At 42.3% G+C, this 19921-nt stretch overlaps 1 protein-coding gene across 7 annotated transcripts in view; it reads right to left on the bottom strand.

Moving 5' to 3' along the window:
* acot7 (acyl-CoA thioesterase 7) overlaps positions 1 to 19708 on the bottom strand; it is a 71131-nt gene extending 51423 nt beyond the window's left edge. For 2 of the 7 annotated variants that reach the window (XM_024400406.2, XM_024400409.2), the window contains exons 1-3: positions 19553 to 19708; positions 18474 to 18573; positions 4875 to 4992 (exon numbers count right to left, since the gene is read on the bottom strand). In XM_024400406.2, the coding sequence (XP_024256174.1) occupies positions 4875 to 4992; positions 18474 to 18523 (168 nt within the window). In that variant the 5' untranslated portion in view covers positions 18524 to 18573; positions 19553 to 19708. Of the gene's footprint in view, positions 1 to 4874; positions 4993 to 7781; positions 7940 to 18473; positions 18620 to 19552 lie in introns of those variants that run through there. The other 5 variants (XM_024400404.2, XM_024400405.2, XM_024400407.2 and 2 more) reach the window with 4 other exon arrangements.
* Positions 19709 to 19921: the final 213 nt, after the last annotated feature.

The following is a 19921-nucleotide window of genomic DNA, read 5'->3' as shown; positions in this document are numbered from 1 at the left end:
TAGTGTAAATAGTTTTTGACCTCTCGTCTGGGGTCAGGCAGGGGTGCCCACTCTCGGCTCTCCTCTTTGTTCTGTACATGGAGCCTCTGGGGCTGCATTAGGGAAGACACAGGGGTGGAAGGCTTGCTGATCCCTGGAAGTGGTGGGCTGCGTGTTAAGATGACGCAGTACGCCGACGACACTTCCTTGCTGCTGTGCAAGGACTCGTGCCTGACAAGGTCCCTTGCCATCTTTGGGGATTTCACCCGAGCGTCGGGAGCAGTTCTGAACCATGCAAAGTCTTCCGTCAAGTTTTTCGGAAGATGGCGCGGTAGAACGGATGTGCCCGGGGGGTTATCTCTCTGTGAAGGGGCCCTGAGGATTCTCGGGGTCCATTTTGAGACCTCCGGCTCAGCGACGCTAAACTGGAACATGCGTATCGCAGTGGTAAAGAGGAAGCTAGCAATGTGGAAGGCTAGGTATTTGTCTTTTATGGGCAAAGTCCTGGTCCTAAAGGTGGATGTGTTGCCGTCTCTTTTGTATTTGGCGTAAATCTACCCATTGCCGGCTTGTCTGAGGAGGCCTCTAGTGAGGCTTGTGTTTCAGTTCATGTGGAGTGGCAGGTGCGAGTGGGTCGCATGCTCTGTCCCATCGGGGAGGGAGGTAGGGGGGTACCACATTTCCCCCTCAAGCTGGACGCAATTTTTGTTTCTTTCTTGTTAACAGAGCTTGCTCATCCAGTGATACACCCGCCCGGTTACCTCCTGCGGGTGTTCTTCTCGTATCAGGCGAGAAGCGTAATGGTGTGGTCTAACACGGGTCCTCGGGCGGAACAGCTGCCGTGGCACTTTGGTCATGCGGCCAAGTGGCTGCGTGCGCACCCTGAGGTTGAAGTTGCCCGAGTAGGTTTAGATCACAGGCACCTGTACGAGGAGGTCAGAAAGGCAGGGAGTCCGGCGCCTGTAGTGGGCATCTCGGAAGTGGTCTGGGAGGGAGTGCAGGCGCGGGGTCTGGACAACAGGCTCAAGGACCTGAATTGGTTGAGCCTCCATAAGTGCTTGCCGGTACGTTCCATCATGTACCGGTATAGTTTGGTGCAATCCCCACCTGTCCAAGATCCTCTTGTGGCATGGAGGAGACTGTGCGCCATGTCTTTTGGGACTGTGCCTTTGCCGGAGTAGTATGGGCTAGGGCACCGGTGTTGTTAGGTTTGGTAAGGGGGGATTTTGTATTGACGTGGGCCAGGTTAGAGAGAGGTGTAGGGAGAGCGAGAGGGACGGATAGGGACAGGTTTCTGCTCTGGCTTCTCATGAGTCTCTTTAAACGGGGGCTGTGGGAAGCCAGGCAGAACATGGTGAAGACAGGGAGAGATTGGGGGTTGAAGGGATAGTGAGGAGGGTGGAAGGAGATTTGAGGGGGAGGATGAAGAGGGAGGAGAGGAAGTGGGGGCAGCATGCTGCTCGGGAGAGGTGGAAGGGGGGTTTAGGGCTGGGTGTCATTTAGATTTGTAAGGGGATAGATTAGGGACGGGGAGATAGAGAAAGGTAGTTTGTAGGGTGACGGGGAGGGAAGATGCTCCCCTGAGGTTTTGTTTGGGTTTTTTGTTTAGTTAAATTAGTTAAATTTAAATACCATTATTTGAGTATGTATGAAAATTATGAGTTGTAAAGAATGAATGGTATTGAAGATAATAAATTATTTTTTATAAAAAATAAAAAAAGATAGGCTGTATAGGTTTTCACGTTCCGTTTGTTGTTTTGTATTGTTCGTGTTTATTCTTTATTAAACATGTATCAAAATTACCACGCTGCATTTTGATCCGACTCTCCTTCGACGGAAGAAAACCGTAACAACGAGCCTGCTGCTGCCTACGACCGCTCAGTCAGACTGCTCTATCAAATATCAAATCATAGACTTAATTATAACATAATAACACACAGAAATACAAGCCTTTGGTCATTAATATGGTCGAATCCAGAAACTATCATTTCGAAAACACATATTATTTCAGTGAAATACGGAACCGTTCGGTATTTTATCTAACGGGTGGCATCCCTAAGTCTAAATATTCCTGTTACATTGTACAACCTTCAATGTTATGTCATAATTACATAAAATTCTGGCAGCCAGGCTGCCCAAGCTGTTGCATATACCCTGACTCTGTGTGCAATGAAAGCAAGAGAAGTGACACAATTTCACCTGGTTAATATTGCCTGCTAACCTGGATTTCTTTTAGCTAAATATGCAGGTTTAAAAATATATACTTCTGTGTATTGATTTTAAGAAAGGCATTGTTGTTTATGGTTAGGTACAGTCGTGCAACGATTGTGCTTTTTTCGCAAATGCGCTTTTGTTATATCATCCCCCTGTGTTGCATCGATTATATGCAACACAGGACACGCTAGATAAACTAGTAATATCATCAACCATGTGTAGTTAACTAGTGATTATGATTGATTGTTTTTTATAAGATAAGTTTAATGCTAGCTAGCAACTTACCTTGGCTTCTTACTGCATTCGCGTAACAGGCAGGCTCCTGGCAGGCTCGTGGAGTGCAATGTAATCAGGTGGTTAGAGCGTTGGACTAGTTAACTGTAAGGTTGCAAGATTGAATCCCGGAGCTGACAAGGTAAAAATCTGTCGTTCTGCCCTGAACAAGGCAGTTAACTTTTTGGTGACAGGGGGGGCAGAATTGAGTAGCTTGGATGAATAAGGTGCCCAGAGTAAACTGCTTGCTACTCTGTCTCAGATGCTAATATATGCATATTATTAGTATTATTGGATAGAAAACACTCTGAAGTTTCTAAAACTGTTTGAATGATGTCTGTGAGCATAACAGAACTCATATGGCAGGCGAAAACCTGAGAAAAATCCAACCAGGAAGTGGGAAATCTGAGGCTTATAGTTTTTTAACTCAGTCCCTATTGTAGATACAATAGGGACCAAATGGGACCGAATGAGAGAGGAATGAGTCAGGTGTCTGGCAGAGTACCACAGGCTCGTATTGCGCGGTCACGAGAGAGTTAGCTCTCGTTCCATTGCTTTTCTACAGACATAGGAATTCTCCGGTTGGAAAATTATTGAAGATTTATGATAAAAACATCCTAAAGATTGATTCTATACTTAGTTTGACAAGTTTCTACGGGCTGTAACGGAACTTTTTGATCTTTTCGTCCGACGTTCGGCTGGACCTGAATGCGCTTTTGGATTTGTTCACCAAACGCCCTAACAAAAGAAGCTATTTGTACATAAATGATGGACTTTATCGAACAAATCAAACATTTATGGTGGAACTGGGATTCCTGAGAGTGCATTCTGATGAAGATCATCAAAGGTAAGTGAATATTTACAACGCTATTTCTGACTAATGTTGACTACCCAATATGGCGGATATCTTTTTGACTGCTTTGTTGTCTGAACGCTGTACTCGGATTATTGCATGGTCTGCTTTTTCAGTAAAGTTTTTTTTTTAAATCTGACACAGCGGTTGCATTAAGGAGAAGTATATCTCTAATTCCATGTATAACACTTGTATTTTCATCAACATTTATGTAAATAGTATTTCTGTAAATTGACGTGGCTCTCTGCAAGATCACTGCATGTTTTAGAACTACTGAACGTAATGCGCCAATGTAAAATTAGATTTTTGGATATAAATATGCACTTTATTGAACAAAACATACATGTATTGTGTAACATGAAGTCCTATGAGTGTCATCTGATGAAGGTCATCAAAGTTTAGTGATTAATTTTATCTCTATTTGTGCTTTTTGTGACTCCTCTCTTTGGCTGGAAAAATGGCTGAATTATTCTGTGAGTTGGTGGTGACCTAACATAATCGTTTGTGGTGCTTTCGCTGTAAAGCCATTTTTGAAATCGGACACTGTGGTGGGATTAACAACAAGATTACCTTTAAACGGTATGAAATACATGTATGTTTGAGGAATTTTAATTATGAGATTTTTGTTGTTTTGAATTTGGCGCCCTGCACTTTCACTGGCTGTTGGCGGGGTGGGACGCTACCATCCCACATATCCCAGAGAAGTTAACCCACCATTCCTATGCCGTCATTGAAAATAAGAATGTGTTCTTAACTGACTTGCCTAGTTAAATAAAGGTGTAAAAAAAAACACACACAAAAAAAACGGCCAAATCGGTGTCCAAAAATACCGATTTCCGATTGTTATGAAAACTTGAATTAATCGACCATTCCGATTAATCAGTCGACCTCTACTGGACACATGGGCATAAAAACAGTATCCACGAGTTCATCTAACTCTGGGGAAGAAGATAAAGGGTATTTTTGCAAAAATCCCAAAGTATCCCTTTAAGACAAATATTTGTGGGGAAAACGTTGAGATTGTTCCCGTCTTCCAAGAATCCCTGAGCTCTAAAACAGCAACATTTTCTCTCAGCATCATGGAAAAATGTGTAAAATAGCATGAGATTAGCTTTAATAATAATAATAATGCTCTTATAAAAATGTCACTGCATGTGACGCAGATGATTGTAATTACTAAAACATGTTCAGAATGTGCTAAGAATGGATAAGACAATACCATGAGGATGCAAATCAAAAGGAAGCTACTGGTGAAACTGACGAGGTAGGTACAGCTCAGGTGAAGTAGACTCTAAGACAGGGATGGGGCTTCTTATTAAAAAGCAGAGGGCAAGTGTGGTATGTGCAGGCTTTCGTTCTAGCCAAGCAGTAAGACGACAGATTATATTAATAAAACTGCAATTGAGGAACATTTTGCCTTCAGATATGCTGGTAGTGCAAGCACTATAAAATATCAACTTAGGGCTAACGTTTCACAGCTTTAGCAGCCAATGCTTGTTCCTGGTGCAAATCAGTCACACACACTTTACCCAGTTCCGCACAGGCACACACGTACCCCAGGCTGCGTGTTGCAGTGGCGTGTTCCTATGATGCATCCAGCTTCCTCAATCATCTTCAGGATGGTGCCACCATGCACGTTGCCCACTATGTTGGCATCATCGGGACGCATGATCCTGGCACAGACAGAAATGGACAGCATCACAAATTAGCATTAGGAATAGAAGAATACAATGGCTTACTGTTCTCAAATGAGGAAGTTCTCTTCACTGCCTCCTACATAGGTACATGAATTGCACCAGTACAGTTGCAGTAACATCTATAGGTGACAGTCTCAATAAGAAGGTTAGAACAACTGATCAGTAGACAGGTAGGTACTGTCGACAAAAGAGCAGTGCTACAGTTTTTTTCCGGTGACTTTCCCCCGAGCTTTTCTTGGTGCTACATTCATCATTAGATCCCACTTCGTCAGCTGTTTCCCCAAAACCACTTTCTACACTATAAATAAAGTATAGTAACTCTCTCTCTCTCTCTCTCTCTCTGTGAATGTTGATGCATTAGTTGAATATGAGGTGAAGTTAAGAGTTTTTGTTATTGAAAGTTTTTTGTAGCTAGAGGGCTACAAAAGCCATTCTGTACAAACATTCATACACGCATTTGAATACTTTGTTTGGATCTAGAATGAACCAATGGGAGTACAAAGGGAGTACAAATATTTTTGAATTCACACATTCTTGGTTCAATAATCATAAATCATTCTTATCAGTTTCATAATCAGAATGTTATATTTGTATAAATATTTTGATCAATGCTTTTTATGTTTTTTTTTTTTGGTATGCCAGTGTTCCACGACCCTCACACGCGCGCACACACACACACACATACACACACTCACACACACACACACACACACACACACACACACACACACACACACACACACACACACACACACACACACACACAAAAAACAGCTCTCTCAGCTATTAATCATAGAAGTTACAAGACAAATCTCCACTATTTCTGGCCAGATGGACTGAGCTTTTCTGTCTCCCAACAAATTTGGAGTATCATAGCAGTTAAGTCAGATTGATCACCCCCCATCAGCCGTCCCTAACTAACTGTGGCACGTTTCCTCTTTCTGTTCACAGGCCCCACTGAAGTGTGCTCCTACGTTTCCTCTTCCTGTCTGCAGGCCTCACTGAAGTGTGCTCCTACGTTTCCTCTTCCTGTCTACAGGCCTCACTGAAGTGTGCTCCTACGTTTCCTCTTCCTGTCTACAGGCCTCACTGAAGTGTGCTCCTACGTTTCCTCTTCCTGTCTGCAGGCCTCACTGAAGTGTGCTCCTACGTTTCCTCTTCCTGTCTACAGGCCTCACTGAAGTGTGCTCCTACGTTTCCTCTTCCTGTCTGCAGGCCTCACTGAAGTGTGTGCTCGTTTCCTCTTCCTGTCTAGGCTACGTTTCCTCTTCCTGTCTACAGGCCTCACTGAAGTGTGCTCCTACGTTTCCTCTTCCTGTCTACAGGCCCCACTGAAGTGTGCTCCTACGTTTCCTCTTCCTGTCTACAGGCCTCACTGAAGTGTGCTCCTACGTTTCCTCTTCCTGTTCACAGGCCCCACTGAAGTGTCCTCCTCTTCCTGTCTGCAGGCGTTTCCTCTTCCTGTCCTCACTGACAGGCCTCACTGAAGTGTCCTCCTACGTTTCCTCTTCCTGTCTACAGGCCCCACTGAAGTGTGCTCCTACGTTTCCTCTTTCTGTTCACAGGCCTCACTGAAGTGTGCTCCTACGTTTCCTCTTCCTGTCTACAGGCCTCACTGAAGTGTGCTCCTACGTTTCCTCTTTCTGTTCACAGACCTCACTGAAGTGTGCTCCTACGTTTCCTCTTCCTGTCTGCAGGCCTCACTGAAGTGTGCTCCTACGTTTCCTCTTCCTGTCTGCAGGCCTCACTGAAGTGTGCTCCTAGGCGTTTCCTACGTTTCCTCTCTTCCTGTCTGCAGGCCCCACTGAAGTGTGCTCCTACGTTTCCTCTTCCTGTCTGCAGGCCTCACTGAAGTGTGCTCCTACGTTTCCTCTTCTTGTCACTGACAGGCCTCACTGAAGTGTGCTCCTACGTTTCCTCTTCCTGTCTGTTCAGGCCCCACTGAGGCCCCAGTGTGCTCCTACGTTTCCTCTTCCTGTCTACAGGCCTCACTGAAGTGTGCTCCTACGTTTCCTCTTCCTGTCTGCAGGCCTCACTGAAGTGTGCTCCTACGTTTCCTCTTCCTGTCTACAGGCCTCACTGAAGTGTGCTCCATCTAAAAAGCCATCTACATCACACACCCCAATGAGTTAATGGCCTGCTCTGTTTGAATGTGTCATTAGGACAGTGGGCACACAGACATGATGTAGCGTCAATACACACTGTTCAAGACTCCTGACAAACTCACTCATGCAGACCGTACACATCCATGACCTTACGTATCGGCGCACACACACACGCACATGAGCACGCACACACAAACAGATAAGCAACCACAAATAATAGGACAGTCTTATACAAATCCACATTGTGTAAGCCTGCTACTTCTGATAGTAATCTTTAACATTATTTCACAATCATAAATTGACATTTTACATTTTGGTCATTGCAAGTAAAACATTCCTTAATAAATCAGCTATCACTGAAATCCGTGCCAGTAAGAAGAGCCAAGTACCCTTCCAATTTGTCTCACTTTGATTCATATTCAATGCATGACTGATCACTAAGTAATAGGGAGAAACTATTGACCAATAGTTTGCAATGTTAGAAAATCAGCGTTGTAATTTCAATGGAGGTTACTGTATACTGAACCTGTCTCTTTACTTAATTAACTGACTAAATGACACAGGTAGTCTGTCATAACTCACTCAAAGAAGTAGGCTACAAAGCATGATCATGGACTCTGGGGGGAAAAAAATGTGTGTGTGTGTGTGCATCAACTCTACCTGCTGAGTTGCTGTTTGGGACCCATCTCCAGTCTGCTGATTGAGGGGAAACCTGTGTGCAACCTGTGTGTCTTAACACTCCTGCTGTCTGTCTGTCTGTCTGTCTATCTGTCTCTACAACCAGTCTGTGACCAGTCCATCAGCCTCTCTGCTTTTCATTTGCTACTCTTCATTCACCACTCATCTCCCTGTTACAACCCACAATGACATCATACTCTGACACCATCACACTGACCCCGCCTCTGTTGTGATTTCCGGACTAACTGGCTTCCTAGCACTCGCGCTACTGCCCATCCCCATGGGACCTTGGCCAATAAGAGCTTCCCTCTCCATGTGGTTGCCATGGCAATTGCCATATTTGGAGAGCAGAACAGGAAATATTGTGGGGAGGTTGAGCTTTCATTTGATCTGGCAATGTAAATGTCATAGTCATTTTAATAATGAGTTACAGGAAAGAGATGTACGGTATGATTGGCATGTGTAAAGGTAATACAAGAACATCTGTCTGCATTACACTGAGATCAAATGTAATGCATGTGTGTGTGTGTGTGTGTGTGTGTGTCTGCCTATGTGTGTGTCCAGGGTTTATAATAAACCAGATGAAGCCCAGCACCTCCGTGTCTCTAATCTCAGCATCTCTCTTTTATGACTCGACACAGTGACACACACTTTCCTCCTTCTAACAAAGAACCAAATAGCAGGATCTGGAAACCCGATAGGGACGAGAACCAGTTTGAATCTCTTAGATCAAAGCTATTTTTAAATCCATAGCCATCACAACATTACACATTTTCCCAGGAAAATGCCACTCCAGGGCCCAGTTTTTCAAAGCATTTAATACAGCTCAAAATGATCCTGTGTTGTGTTCAATTCTGTTCCACGTTAAATTTGTATCTCCCTTCTTTTGAAAAGTAACTGCTTAAAAAGTGGAACAAAGTTCTTATGCTATCATTAATCATCCCATGTAGGCTAACCGGTATGACTATAACAGACAATAAGTCAACAGATCAGTGTAGAAAGTGGTAATTAAATCATCGTCAAACGACTATAATGTGGTGCTGATTCTCCTTTCGAAAAATCCATGTCCAGCTGACATGCCACAAGAAGAAACAACAACATGCAAAATACAAAATACAAAACAGTTTACCTAAGCGGCGAATGGCAAACGACCAAAAATTTTGCGTGCTTTCGAAAAATCCGTCCTGTCCCATGAAAGTGCATCATTGATGTAATTAAGACATTAAAAGCTGTGGTGCGTCCACAGGTACTACAAGCATATGACTGACTGAGGTTCAGCATCACCAATATTACATCAGGGTCGTGTTCAGTTGGATTTTTTTTTAAATGTTTCTAAACAGAAAATGAAAATTTGCAGTACTTAATGGACAATCCAAGGTAGTCCCTACCAGTTTCAGTCTGTTTTCTTACATTTGATGCCTAATGAACACATCCCAATGTGTTCTCTCAACAGGCCTACCTAGCGAGAGAGGTATCTGTGAAACAAACACACACACAGCTGTTCCTGGCAGCCACTCCACATACACTTGTTTTCCAGTGACGTCTTCCTGATTAATATGGTAAGGAGAATGATTAAGGGGAATGAATAGCTGAAATATACGCGAAATGGCTTAACTGAATGAGCATCTTCAGGGTTAAGATGATACATTGCCTCTTGGAGATGTTCAAAGTAGTAAGCTGCACTAAATTTACTGTAAACTAAGTCTGATATTGACAAGAACAGAGAGGTATTGTATGTAACAAATGCATCATCTACAGTAAACATGTATCCAAAATGTTATCAACAGACTCCTTACCGTGGCAGAGGCTACAAGGTTGGTTCATACTAGCCTAAAGAAATCAGCGGTCAATTCTATCATTATGACACTTCGCAAAGAAAATAAGTCAGTTTGCAGAATATGCAATATGCTTTACCACAAAATGACATATTTGAATACATGTAAATTCACACAATATCATATACTACGTGTTGTATGTATCTTGTTAGTACCTGTATTCTTATGATGGCACCGGAGAGAATGGCTCCCGTTTTACTGTCTCCTAACCAATTGTGCTATTGTGTGTGTTTTATGGCGTTATCTGCCACTCTCTTATGACCGAAAAGGGCTTCTAGAACTCAGGACACCGATTACTCACCTCGTATTGAAAGACAATTTTTTTCTTTAATGAGTCGGACGAGAGGGATTTCCTCCAGACACCTGACAAGGCCCTCATCTCCGTCATTCGCAGGAGAAAGAGGACGAAGGTCGGGTGCCTTGTAAGGATCCGGCGGCAAGTGGGTAATTTGCCTTTACCATCGGTCCTATTAGCCAACGTACAATCATTGGATAATAAAATAGACGAACTACAAGCATGTATATCCTACCAACGAGACATTAAAAACTGTAATATCTTATGTTCCACCGAGTTGTGGCTGAACGACAACATGAATAACATACAGCTGGCGGGTTATACACTGTATTGGCAGGATAGAACAGTAGCCTCTGGTAAGACAAGGGGTGGCGGTCTATGTATATTTGTAAACAACAGCTGGTGCACGATATCTAAGGAAGTCTTGAGGTTTTGCTCACCTGAGGTAGAGTATCTCATGATAAGCTGTAGACCACACTATTTACCAAGAGAGTTTTCATCTATATTCTTCGTAGCTGTCTATTTACCACCATAAACCGATGCTGGCCCTGAGACCGCACTCAATGAGCTGTAAATGGCCATAATCAAACAGGAAAATGCTCATCCAGAGGCGGAGCTCCTAGTGGCAGGGGACTTTAATGCAGGGACACTTAAATCTGTTTTCCCGCATTTCTACCAGCATGTTAAGTGTGCAGGTGTAACAGTATACCCTCTGCACACAGCAACAACTGACACCCACGAAGCATCGTTACCCATCGCTCCACAAAAGCCGCGGCCCTTGCAGAGCACAGCCCCGAACTGCCCAGTGACACAAGCCTACCAGATTAGCTAAATAACTTCTGTGCTCGCTTCGAGGCAAGTAATACCGAAGCATGCATGAGCATCAGCTGTTCCAGACGACTGTGTGATCACGCTCTCCAAAGCCGATGTGAGTAAGACCTTTAAACAGGTCAACATTCACAGACACGCAGGGCCAAACGGATTCGCAGGACGTGTACTCCGAGCATGCACTGACCAACTGACAAGTGTCTTCACTGACATGTTCAAACTCTCCCTGTCTGAGTCTGTAATATCAACATGTTTCAAGCAGACCACTGTAGTCCCTATGCCCAAGCACACTAAGGGAACCTGCTTAAATGACTACCGACCCGTAGCTCTCACATTGGTAGCCATGAAGTGCTTTGAAAGGCTGGTCATGGCCCACATCAACTCCATTATCACAGAAATCCTAGACACACTACAATTTGCATACCGCCCCAACAGATCCACATATGATGGAATCTCTATTGCACTCCACACTGCCCTTTCCCACCTGGACAAAAGGAACAACTATGTGAGAATACTGTTCCTTGACTACAGTTCAGCGTTCAACACCCTAGGGCCCTCAAAGCTCATCACTAAGGTAAGGACCCTGGGACTAAACACCTCCATCTACAACTGGATCCTGGACTTCCTGACGGGCCGCCCCCAGGTGGTTATGGGTAGGTAACAACACATCCGCCACGCTGATCCTCAACACGGGGGCCCCTCAGGGGTGCGTGCTTAGTCCCCTACTGTACTCCCCGTTCACTCATGAATGCACGGCCAGGCACGGCTCCAACACCATCATTAAGTTTGCTGATGACACAACAGTGGTAGGCCTGATCACTGACAACGATGAGACAGCCTATAAGGAGGAGGTCAGAGACCTGGCCGTGTGGAGCCAGGACAACAACCTCTCCGTCAACGTGATCAAGATGAAGGAGTTGATTGTGGAATACAGGAAAAGGAGGACCAAGCAGAGCTTCAAGATCCTTGGTGTCCACATCACCAACAAACTATCATGGTCCAAGCACACCAAGACAGTTGTGAAGAGGACACGACAAAACCTATTCCCCCTCAGAAGACTCAAAAGATTTGGCATGGGTCCTCAGATCCATCGAGAGCATCCTGACTGGTTGCATCACTGCCTGGTATGGCAACTGATCGGCCTCAAACCACAAGGCACTACAGAGGGTAGTGCGTACGGCCAGGTACATCACTGGGGCCAAGCTTCCTGCCATCCAGGACCTCTATACCAGGCGGTGTCAGAGGAGTCATAGTCATAGACTGTTCTCTCTGCTACCGCACGGCAAGCGGTACTGGAGCGCCAAGTCTAGGTCCAAAATACTTTTCAACAGCTTCTACCCCCAAGCCATAAGACTCCTGAACAGCCAATCAAATGTCTACCCAGACAGGTTGCAATGTCCCCCCTCTTTTACTCTGCTGCTATTCTCTATATATTATCTATGCATAGTCACTTTAACTCTACCTACATGTACATATTACCTCAATTACCTCGACTAACCTCAATTACCTCAGGGCGGCAGGGTAGCCTAGTGGTTAGAGTGTTGGACTAGCAGCTGAAAGGTTGCAAGTTCAAATCCCCGAGCTGACAAGGTACAAATCTGTCATTCTGCCCCAGGACAGGCAGTTAACCCACTGTTCCTAGGCTGTCATTGAAAATAAGAATTGGTTCTTAACTGACTTGCCTATTTAAAAAAACAGTGCACCTGCTCATTGACTGTGTACCTGTATATAGCCTTGTTATTTTACTGCCGCTCTTTAATTAATTGTTACTCTTATTTCTTATTTTTCACTTATCTATTTTTTCCTTAACACGTATTTTTCTTAAAACTGCATTGTTGGTATTCGGCGCATGTGACAAATAAAATGTGATTTGATTTTGATTTGACCATAATGACAGATTGACCATACTCTTTTCTACCCTCAGAATGACAGAAGACTCCATGGTGGTGGCCATGTGCAGGAGCGGGAAGTGGTGGAAATGGTGAGGGCCAGGAATGATATCGTGCTGGCAAAAATAAAATGATTTAGTATTTAGTGATGCACCGATATTACATTTTTGGCTGATACCCGATATTTTCCTTGCCAAAAAAAAAACGATACTGATACCGATGACGATATTTAACATTTTTGTGGCCTTCTAGTAGAGTTAAATAGTTAACACACACACACATGGACGCATCGGTCTAAGGCAGTGCATCTCAGTGCAAGAGGCGTCACTACAGTCCCTACTTCAAATCCCATATGGAGGTGCACAATTGGCCCAGCGTCATCCGGGTTTGGCCCGGGGTAGGCCATCATTGTAAATAAGAATTTGTTTTTAACTGACTTGCCTAGTTAAATAAAGGTTACACACACACCACACTGACCAAAAAGTTATTTTGTTGGCATTTACGTATTTCCTCATTACCAGTAAAACCGAATCAAAACCTATTTCTTTCACTAACTTGCTGTGCTGTTTTGTTGTTCATTTGTTCAGTCGTTTCATTCTCGATCAGGATTTCTCAAACTATGAAACGGCGTTTAGGTCTTTGCGTGTCAAATAAGCTTATTGACCAATCAGGACCTGAATATGACTGCACGTCACATAATAATTTAACACCTCAATACATTTTTAACGGAGGTATTACACATTCATTACACTATCACTTTATTTCATGTCACAACGATTCATCGATACGTATGCTATGATGCTGGTAAAGTTGTCTCGCGCACCTACAGTGTTGGTCATAAAAAAGCTAGCTAGCTGATGGATGCAAACAATGTTCTTCCCCAAAAACATAGCAAATCAACGATCTGTTTCAGTAGCTATAGCTAACTAACTATATAGCTAGGTGTCATCATCTAAAATAACCATAATTTACAAGACAGTTATTATTTGATTAATGATGGTCGGACCCATCTATGCTAGCCACAATAAGGACTAGCTAGAATAGTGGACTTTGCGGTTAGCCTTCAAAATAAAAGTGCCATTGACAGTAATGCAAATTAATACAAACAAGTAGAATTATGCCATAATTGAATAGATCATGCTAAATGAGGTTGGAATGTTCTTATATAAAATCAACAAAAGACAATAATTTGTTAATTTGACAAAATCTGTTGAAATCACACTGGATGTATTATACTTTAGAATTGCATTGGGGGCATACTTATTTCACTGTACAGCCTTACCTATGGCTTGTGGATCAATGACATGAGGTATCAGTCTACTCAGTGACACCCAGAGAACATTAGCGTAGTAGCTCTTATTGCGGAACTCTGAAACAACTGAATTGAGCCACATTTATTGTCAATCTATGTGTATTGAATACTATTCCAGAGGAAAAACAATACTGGGTGGATGTTTTGGAGTCTGATAACTCTGAGGAGGACATTGGGAAAAAATATTGTGGTAAAGCTGTACAGTACAATATGAATGTCAATACAAACAATAGGCTGACTGGGGAGGTGATTTCACACAGTCACAGTCCTGCGATAAGCGCTACAATGCTAATATTTGCGTAAACTCTTCCCAGTTGTGTTCTGTGGGTGTCACCGAGTATTACGTCATGTACCTACATTATATAGGTGTGGCACATCAGCTTTGACATCGGTTTTGCACATCGGCGTTAAACTAGACATCTGGCCGATACCGATGTTGGCATTTTTTAGCTAATATCGGCCGATTCTGATATGTTTACCAATATATCTAATACACCAATGCATCCCTAGTAGTATTGGGTCCTACATTGAGTTCCTCAATGAGACTCAGCAGGCCTGTCAAGGTGAAGGGGTCCCCTATGCCATTGTGTGGGACAATGTCAGGTTCCACCATGCAGAGGTGGTTCAGGCATGGTTTCCAGTCCATCCCCGATTCCTGAACCTATACCTGGCCCCATACTCTCCTTTCCTCAACCCTATCAAGGAATTATTTTCAGAATGGAGTTGGAAGGTGTATGATCGCCATCCACATGAGCATGCCCACTGATGAGTCATGCGATGACATCAACCCAGACCAATGTCAGGCTTGGATTCCCCATACCAAAAGGTTTTTCCCTAGGTGCATCAACAATCAGGACATTCACTGCAATATGGATGAGAGCCTTTGGCCAAATGCTCAAGACAGGCTTGATGCAAACTACTGCCTGTTAACTTGTTTATTTCTTTCAATTGTTTCCTTTGTTTAATTTCATCTGTTACAGTACACCCACATTGTAATTATATCTGAAAAAATACAATGTATTCATGCATCAATAATTGTGGAAGATCTTCAATGATCACACCTTTGATCACACATGAGATAGAAATGATGGAAATGTTATTTTCAGTAAATGTTGATGGGTAGTACAAGTGTATAACCTAATGTTAAAACAGTGTAATGTACTATAGTTTACAGTACAGTAGCATATTACTTTCAGAAACATGCATCTTGTATTTTTTGCTATTGGATTAACTGGTTGGTAGCCCTTTTGACTCACAGCCACTGTCATCCTGTACACGGGTTGAAAATGGCAGGTTTTGTCATTGATAACCGCCTAAATTGGAATGCAGTGGCTGTACAGTAACATGCTATACATGACATTAAATCTCAAGTTCTCCGCTTCACAGCACTGTATGGGTTTTGACTGACAGCAGTTATACACTTTAGCACCACGTGTGCGACAAGAAGATGTCCCCATCCCTCTGGCTAATTGGGCTACATTTGCAAAAATGTTTTTTGTCTGAGTGAGGGAAATGCTGTAAATCGAGAGGAGTCGATGTGTTCTGAAAGATGAGATTATAATAAATACCGCTTTGATGTCATAGAAGCAAACCACACACCCATGAGTCCAAATGTGCACTTCACATTTCCATTTTTGAAAACGAATGTAATTTACAGCATCGATGTTTATTATCGCTAGGTTCGATCCACAGTTACAAGGATAACGTGTTATACCCTGGCTTGTCCTGAACAGAATGAGCCCATGTTCGTTGTATTGTGGAGACAATTAGCTGCGGAACACACACTTGAATGCACTCATGACTCCATTCTATGAGCACTAAAATTACAATCTGTTACTCTGAAGTGCCTTTTGAAAGCCTAACACTGTAAGATCGTATTTTATAACTTAGCTAGTCATGTTGCAATAGAATAAGCTTTCAAATGATGCACATCTGACCCGGATTGTAATTTATTAATGGAATGTTTTTGGATTGCGTAAAAAAATAACTGTAATTGTGTTATGGTGGGAACTACAAGTGTGCTTGCTTCAGTTCCTCAATGGCAAAGCTAGGAGAGCTCAAAAAAGCACCTTATAGTTGAAGGCTCTTTCCTTGAGTCAAAAAAGTGCATTGAAATGACTTAGTAACTGTGCAGTTTGGAGAGGTGTGTGGCCACTTGGAGACACCAGTTAGACCTCTCACTCAAACCCTTGTCATTCTTTTTTCTTATCTTGCACTTACTCCAAGATTTCTATGAATATTATTGTGTTACTGAATGTATCCAGAATATTTTGAGATTTTGTTATTGACAGATGGTGTGAAAAGTACAGTAAATGTCAAATGCATCTGGTTGGCGGCGAGTTTCCTGCAATTCTACACATTTTGTCATGGGGTGCAGAGGAAATTGGGCTGTTTTAAAGCAAATGTTCTTGCAATTCTACACATTTTGCCATGTCTAATGTTTATGAACCCCTACCCTAAGATATCTTACAACTTTACACTGGTGTCATCTGCTGACACAAGGGTCACAAAAAGCATTGTCTCATTATTTGAATCAAAACAGTGCATATAACAGCATGTGAATACAAGGTTGTTACTAGAGTAATTACAGTGTTACACAGGCACAAGATGAACTTAATATGAAGTCTCGGCCTGCACGGCTATGTGTCCAGCGCTCATTTATGATACTTTATCTGGGATTGATTGCGTTTGCCTGGCACAATGAAACAAAGACAATATAGTCGCAAGAGTTGAAACCCTGCCCATCTAGCACTCCAGGCAGACTACAGCAAACGCAAAAATGATTTGAATGATTTCAAATAGTCTATTGTCTAAGCTTAGTGAAGTCATCGACAACAGAGAATAGATTTGATCTGATTCAGATAAGGCCCAAGCTGGGAGAGCAAGGTTTTATGTAGTCATGCCCTACGGTCTGGTTGGTCAAGTACCTAAAATAAGAACTTATAACTTGTACCGAACACTATCAGACACATTTTAATCAACATTACAAGAAAGTACAATCACATTACTCCAGATTAAGCCTCGGTGCATTGGCTGCCTGTAAAGTATCAGACCGACTCTTAAGGTTTTAATTTGAACATTCAAAGCACTACATGGCATTGTCCTCTCTTACCTGGCAGTAGTCACAGACATGCTTGTTCCATACAATCCAGTATAAATGCTTCCCTCCAAATTGATGGACCCAAGTGTAAACAAATGCCAGGGGAGGAGCCTTGGCTAATGATCAACGTATATGGCCGGTACATGTCTAGAAACTACTCACTCTCATTTACTGCGTTGCTATGTCATGGATCTGCTCCACCCTGATTTATGATCCGAAAGGGAGGTGAAGTTAGTTAGATTTCGGCTTTTGCAATGGAATGTTCCAGAGTAGGACCAAGATGATTTTAATACATGATAAATTATTTTAGTATGTGAGAGTCATAAAGCATTGTAGCCTACTACAACTTACATACAATGTTGTATTATCATTTTATAGCTGACGATACTAACAAGCAGCTATGGTGTCCAATTGAATAGCTGCTACATAGAAATACATAACACTAGTATCCTTTATAATAAGATAATACGCCTTATAATAAGACATTAATGATTATAACAAACTATTAAAGCATTATAGCAATCAGTGTTAAGTATAGGCTAGTCTGGCCTTTTTCTTCTTCATGGGACATGTTCATATTGAACAATGCCTTTGTCTCTCTTGGTGTGGTGTGGTGCAATGCTTCTTTCTACCTTTAGGAGGATGATAATACAGAACCATAATGCAGTGCAAATGGACGCTGCTGTAGACTACATTGTAAAACTCAGCAAAGGCATTTGATAAGATGAATGCTGCGACAAAAGCCAATGCAAATATTAACAAAACTACCGCCGACGGGAATGCGCATCATTTATCTGCCCATGTTTTACTGTTCTGTTGACTTTTTACGACAACCGGAACCGTTTGGGAGACGATTTAAAACGGCTACAATTATATTAGTCAGCACACACTGGTCTGACGTTTGCCCATTCAAACTGAATAGCGAGAGGTTATTTGGGAGTTTAATTATTTATTTATGTGTTAGGCCTACTTGTTTGGTGTGATTTACAGGGGTCTCGCAAATATACTATAAATGCCCCAGGACGACCTTAAGATGTCCTTGTTTGCCTCTACGCATCTTGTACCGGTTCGTCATCATATCCGAGCATCATTGTCGAAAAGATCCTCACACGACATGTGATCGCGTGCACATTTTGAGGCTCAGCTCCCGGTAGTCATTCTGTATTGTACTAAGAATAACAGTATTTGTCCCTATTATAGTGTGTCGTCCTTATGTGACTTCTATGCAGTCAACATTTGCCGGAATAGACCGAGAGAAAAATCTATTTGGCGGATTATCGGGCCGCTTTGAAATGTGCACGCAAACCGGTAGTTGAGCTGCTCTCCACAGTACACTCGTTGGATCTCATCCAATATGTCACAGATAAAGAAACATATCAATTACATTTCTTAACACAGCGCATCGTTTTGCTTACCTGCATATCTGGAGGGATGAGGCTGTGGCTTGCGATTGTGTTCCCGACATGATGATAATGATGACTGGCTCTTTGTTGAGCTTGTCTTGGCGCAAGTCTCCTGGTGCAGTGAGGATAGCAATATGCAGACTCAGTCGGGTAGCATGCTATTGCAGCCGGTTAGCAAGATCAAGGGACATGGTTTTGACAGATCGTAAATTCAAGGAATAGCCTACCGGTGAAGTTATAATGTAGCCTATTACTAGCTAGAAATGATCAGTGGTGTAAAGTACTTAAGTAAAAATACTTTAAAGTACTACTTTTTATTGTTGTATCTGTACTTTACTTTACTATTTTATTTATTGACAACTTTTACTTTTACTTCACTACATTCCTAAAGAAAATAATGTACTTTTGACTCCATGCATTTCCCCTGACACCCAAAAGTACTTGTTACATTTTGAATTCTTAGCAGGACAGGAAACTGGTCCAATTCACGCACTCACGAAGACAACATCCCTGGTCATCTACTGCCTCTGATCTGGTGGACTCACTAAACACAAATACTTCGTTTGTAAATTATGTCTGAGTGTTGGAGTGTGCCCATGGCTATCTGTTAATTAAAAAACAAGAAAATCGTGCCGTTTGGTTGACTTAATATGAGGAAATTGAAATGATTTAAACTTTTACTTTTGATACTTAAGTACATTTGATCAATTACATTTATTTTCATACTTAAGTATATTTTAACCCAAGTACTTTTAGACTTACTCAAGTGGTATTTTGCTGGTTGAGTCATTTTCTAATATTAACATATCTTTACTTTTACTCAAGTATGACAATTGGGTACTTTCCCACCACTGGAAAAAAACAAACAGTTATTCGACATTTTGTTACATAGGCTGTAACATGACAGTGTACTTCTAAAGCTAAGTTTAGCCAAATAAATTAGTTGTTTTGTTGACAATGAAATTAGTCGGTTTCTTTGAATAGCGGTCTCATAACTGATTGCAGGCTTCCTGTGCACTATTTAGGCGAACATGTTTGTTTAGGTTAAACTGACAATGCATACAAAGAAAGTACTATATTTAAAAAGTTACCTGTTTTTGTTGTGGATCAGAACGAACGAACATCTAAATGTTTATTTTGGAGGTTAGCTGGTTTTCACAACTCACAACAGATGATAAGTTCCGTGAGAAGCTGTCAGTGTCACCCTTTACAGGAAAAGCTAGCTAAACTTGCGTCACTGGCACATGCAGTTCAAATCATCACGATAAAAGACCGCGCGAGGGCAGCAGAGACTATCCCATTTGATGGGTCGCAACGATTTTTTTGTCGTCTGCAGATTGTTCCTCACAACGACTGTCAGTCCAAGCGCCTATGCAAATCCAACAGCTGCAATATGTAACTTTTTGGGAGACCCAACCAAATATAAATATAAATGAGTTATAGATATGTAATTGTAATTG

The sequence above is a fragment of the Oncorhynchus tshawytscha genome, linkage group LG16, assembly GCF_018296145.1.
Source record: "Oncorhynchus tshawytscha isolate Ot180627B linkage group LG16, Otsh_v2.0, whole genome shotgun sequence".
NCBI classification, from domain to species: Eukaryota; Metazoa; Chordata; class Actinopteri; order Salmoniformes; family Salmonidae; genus Oncorhynchus; species Oncorhynchus tshawytscha.
The sequence above is the reverse complement of the archived record's forward strand: the minus strand, read 5'-3'. Positions and strand labels throughout refer to the sequence as shown.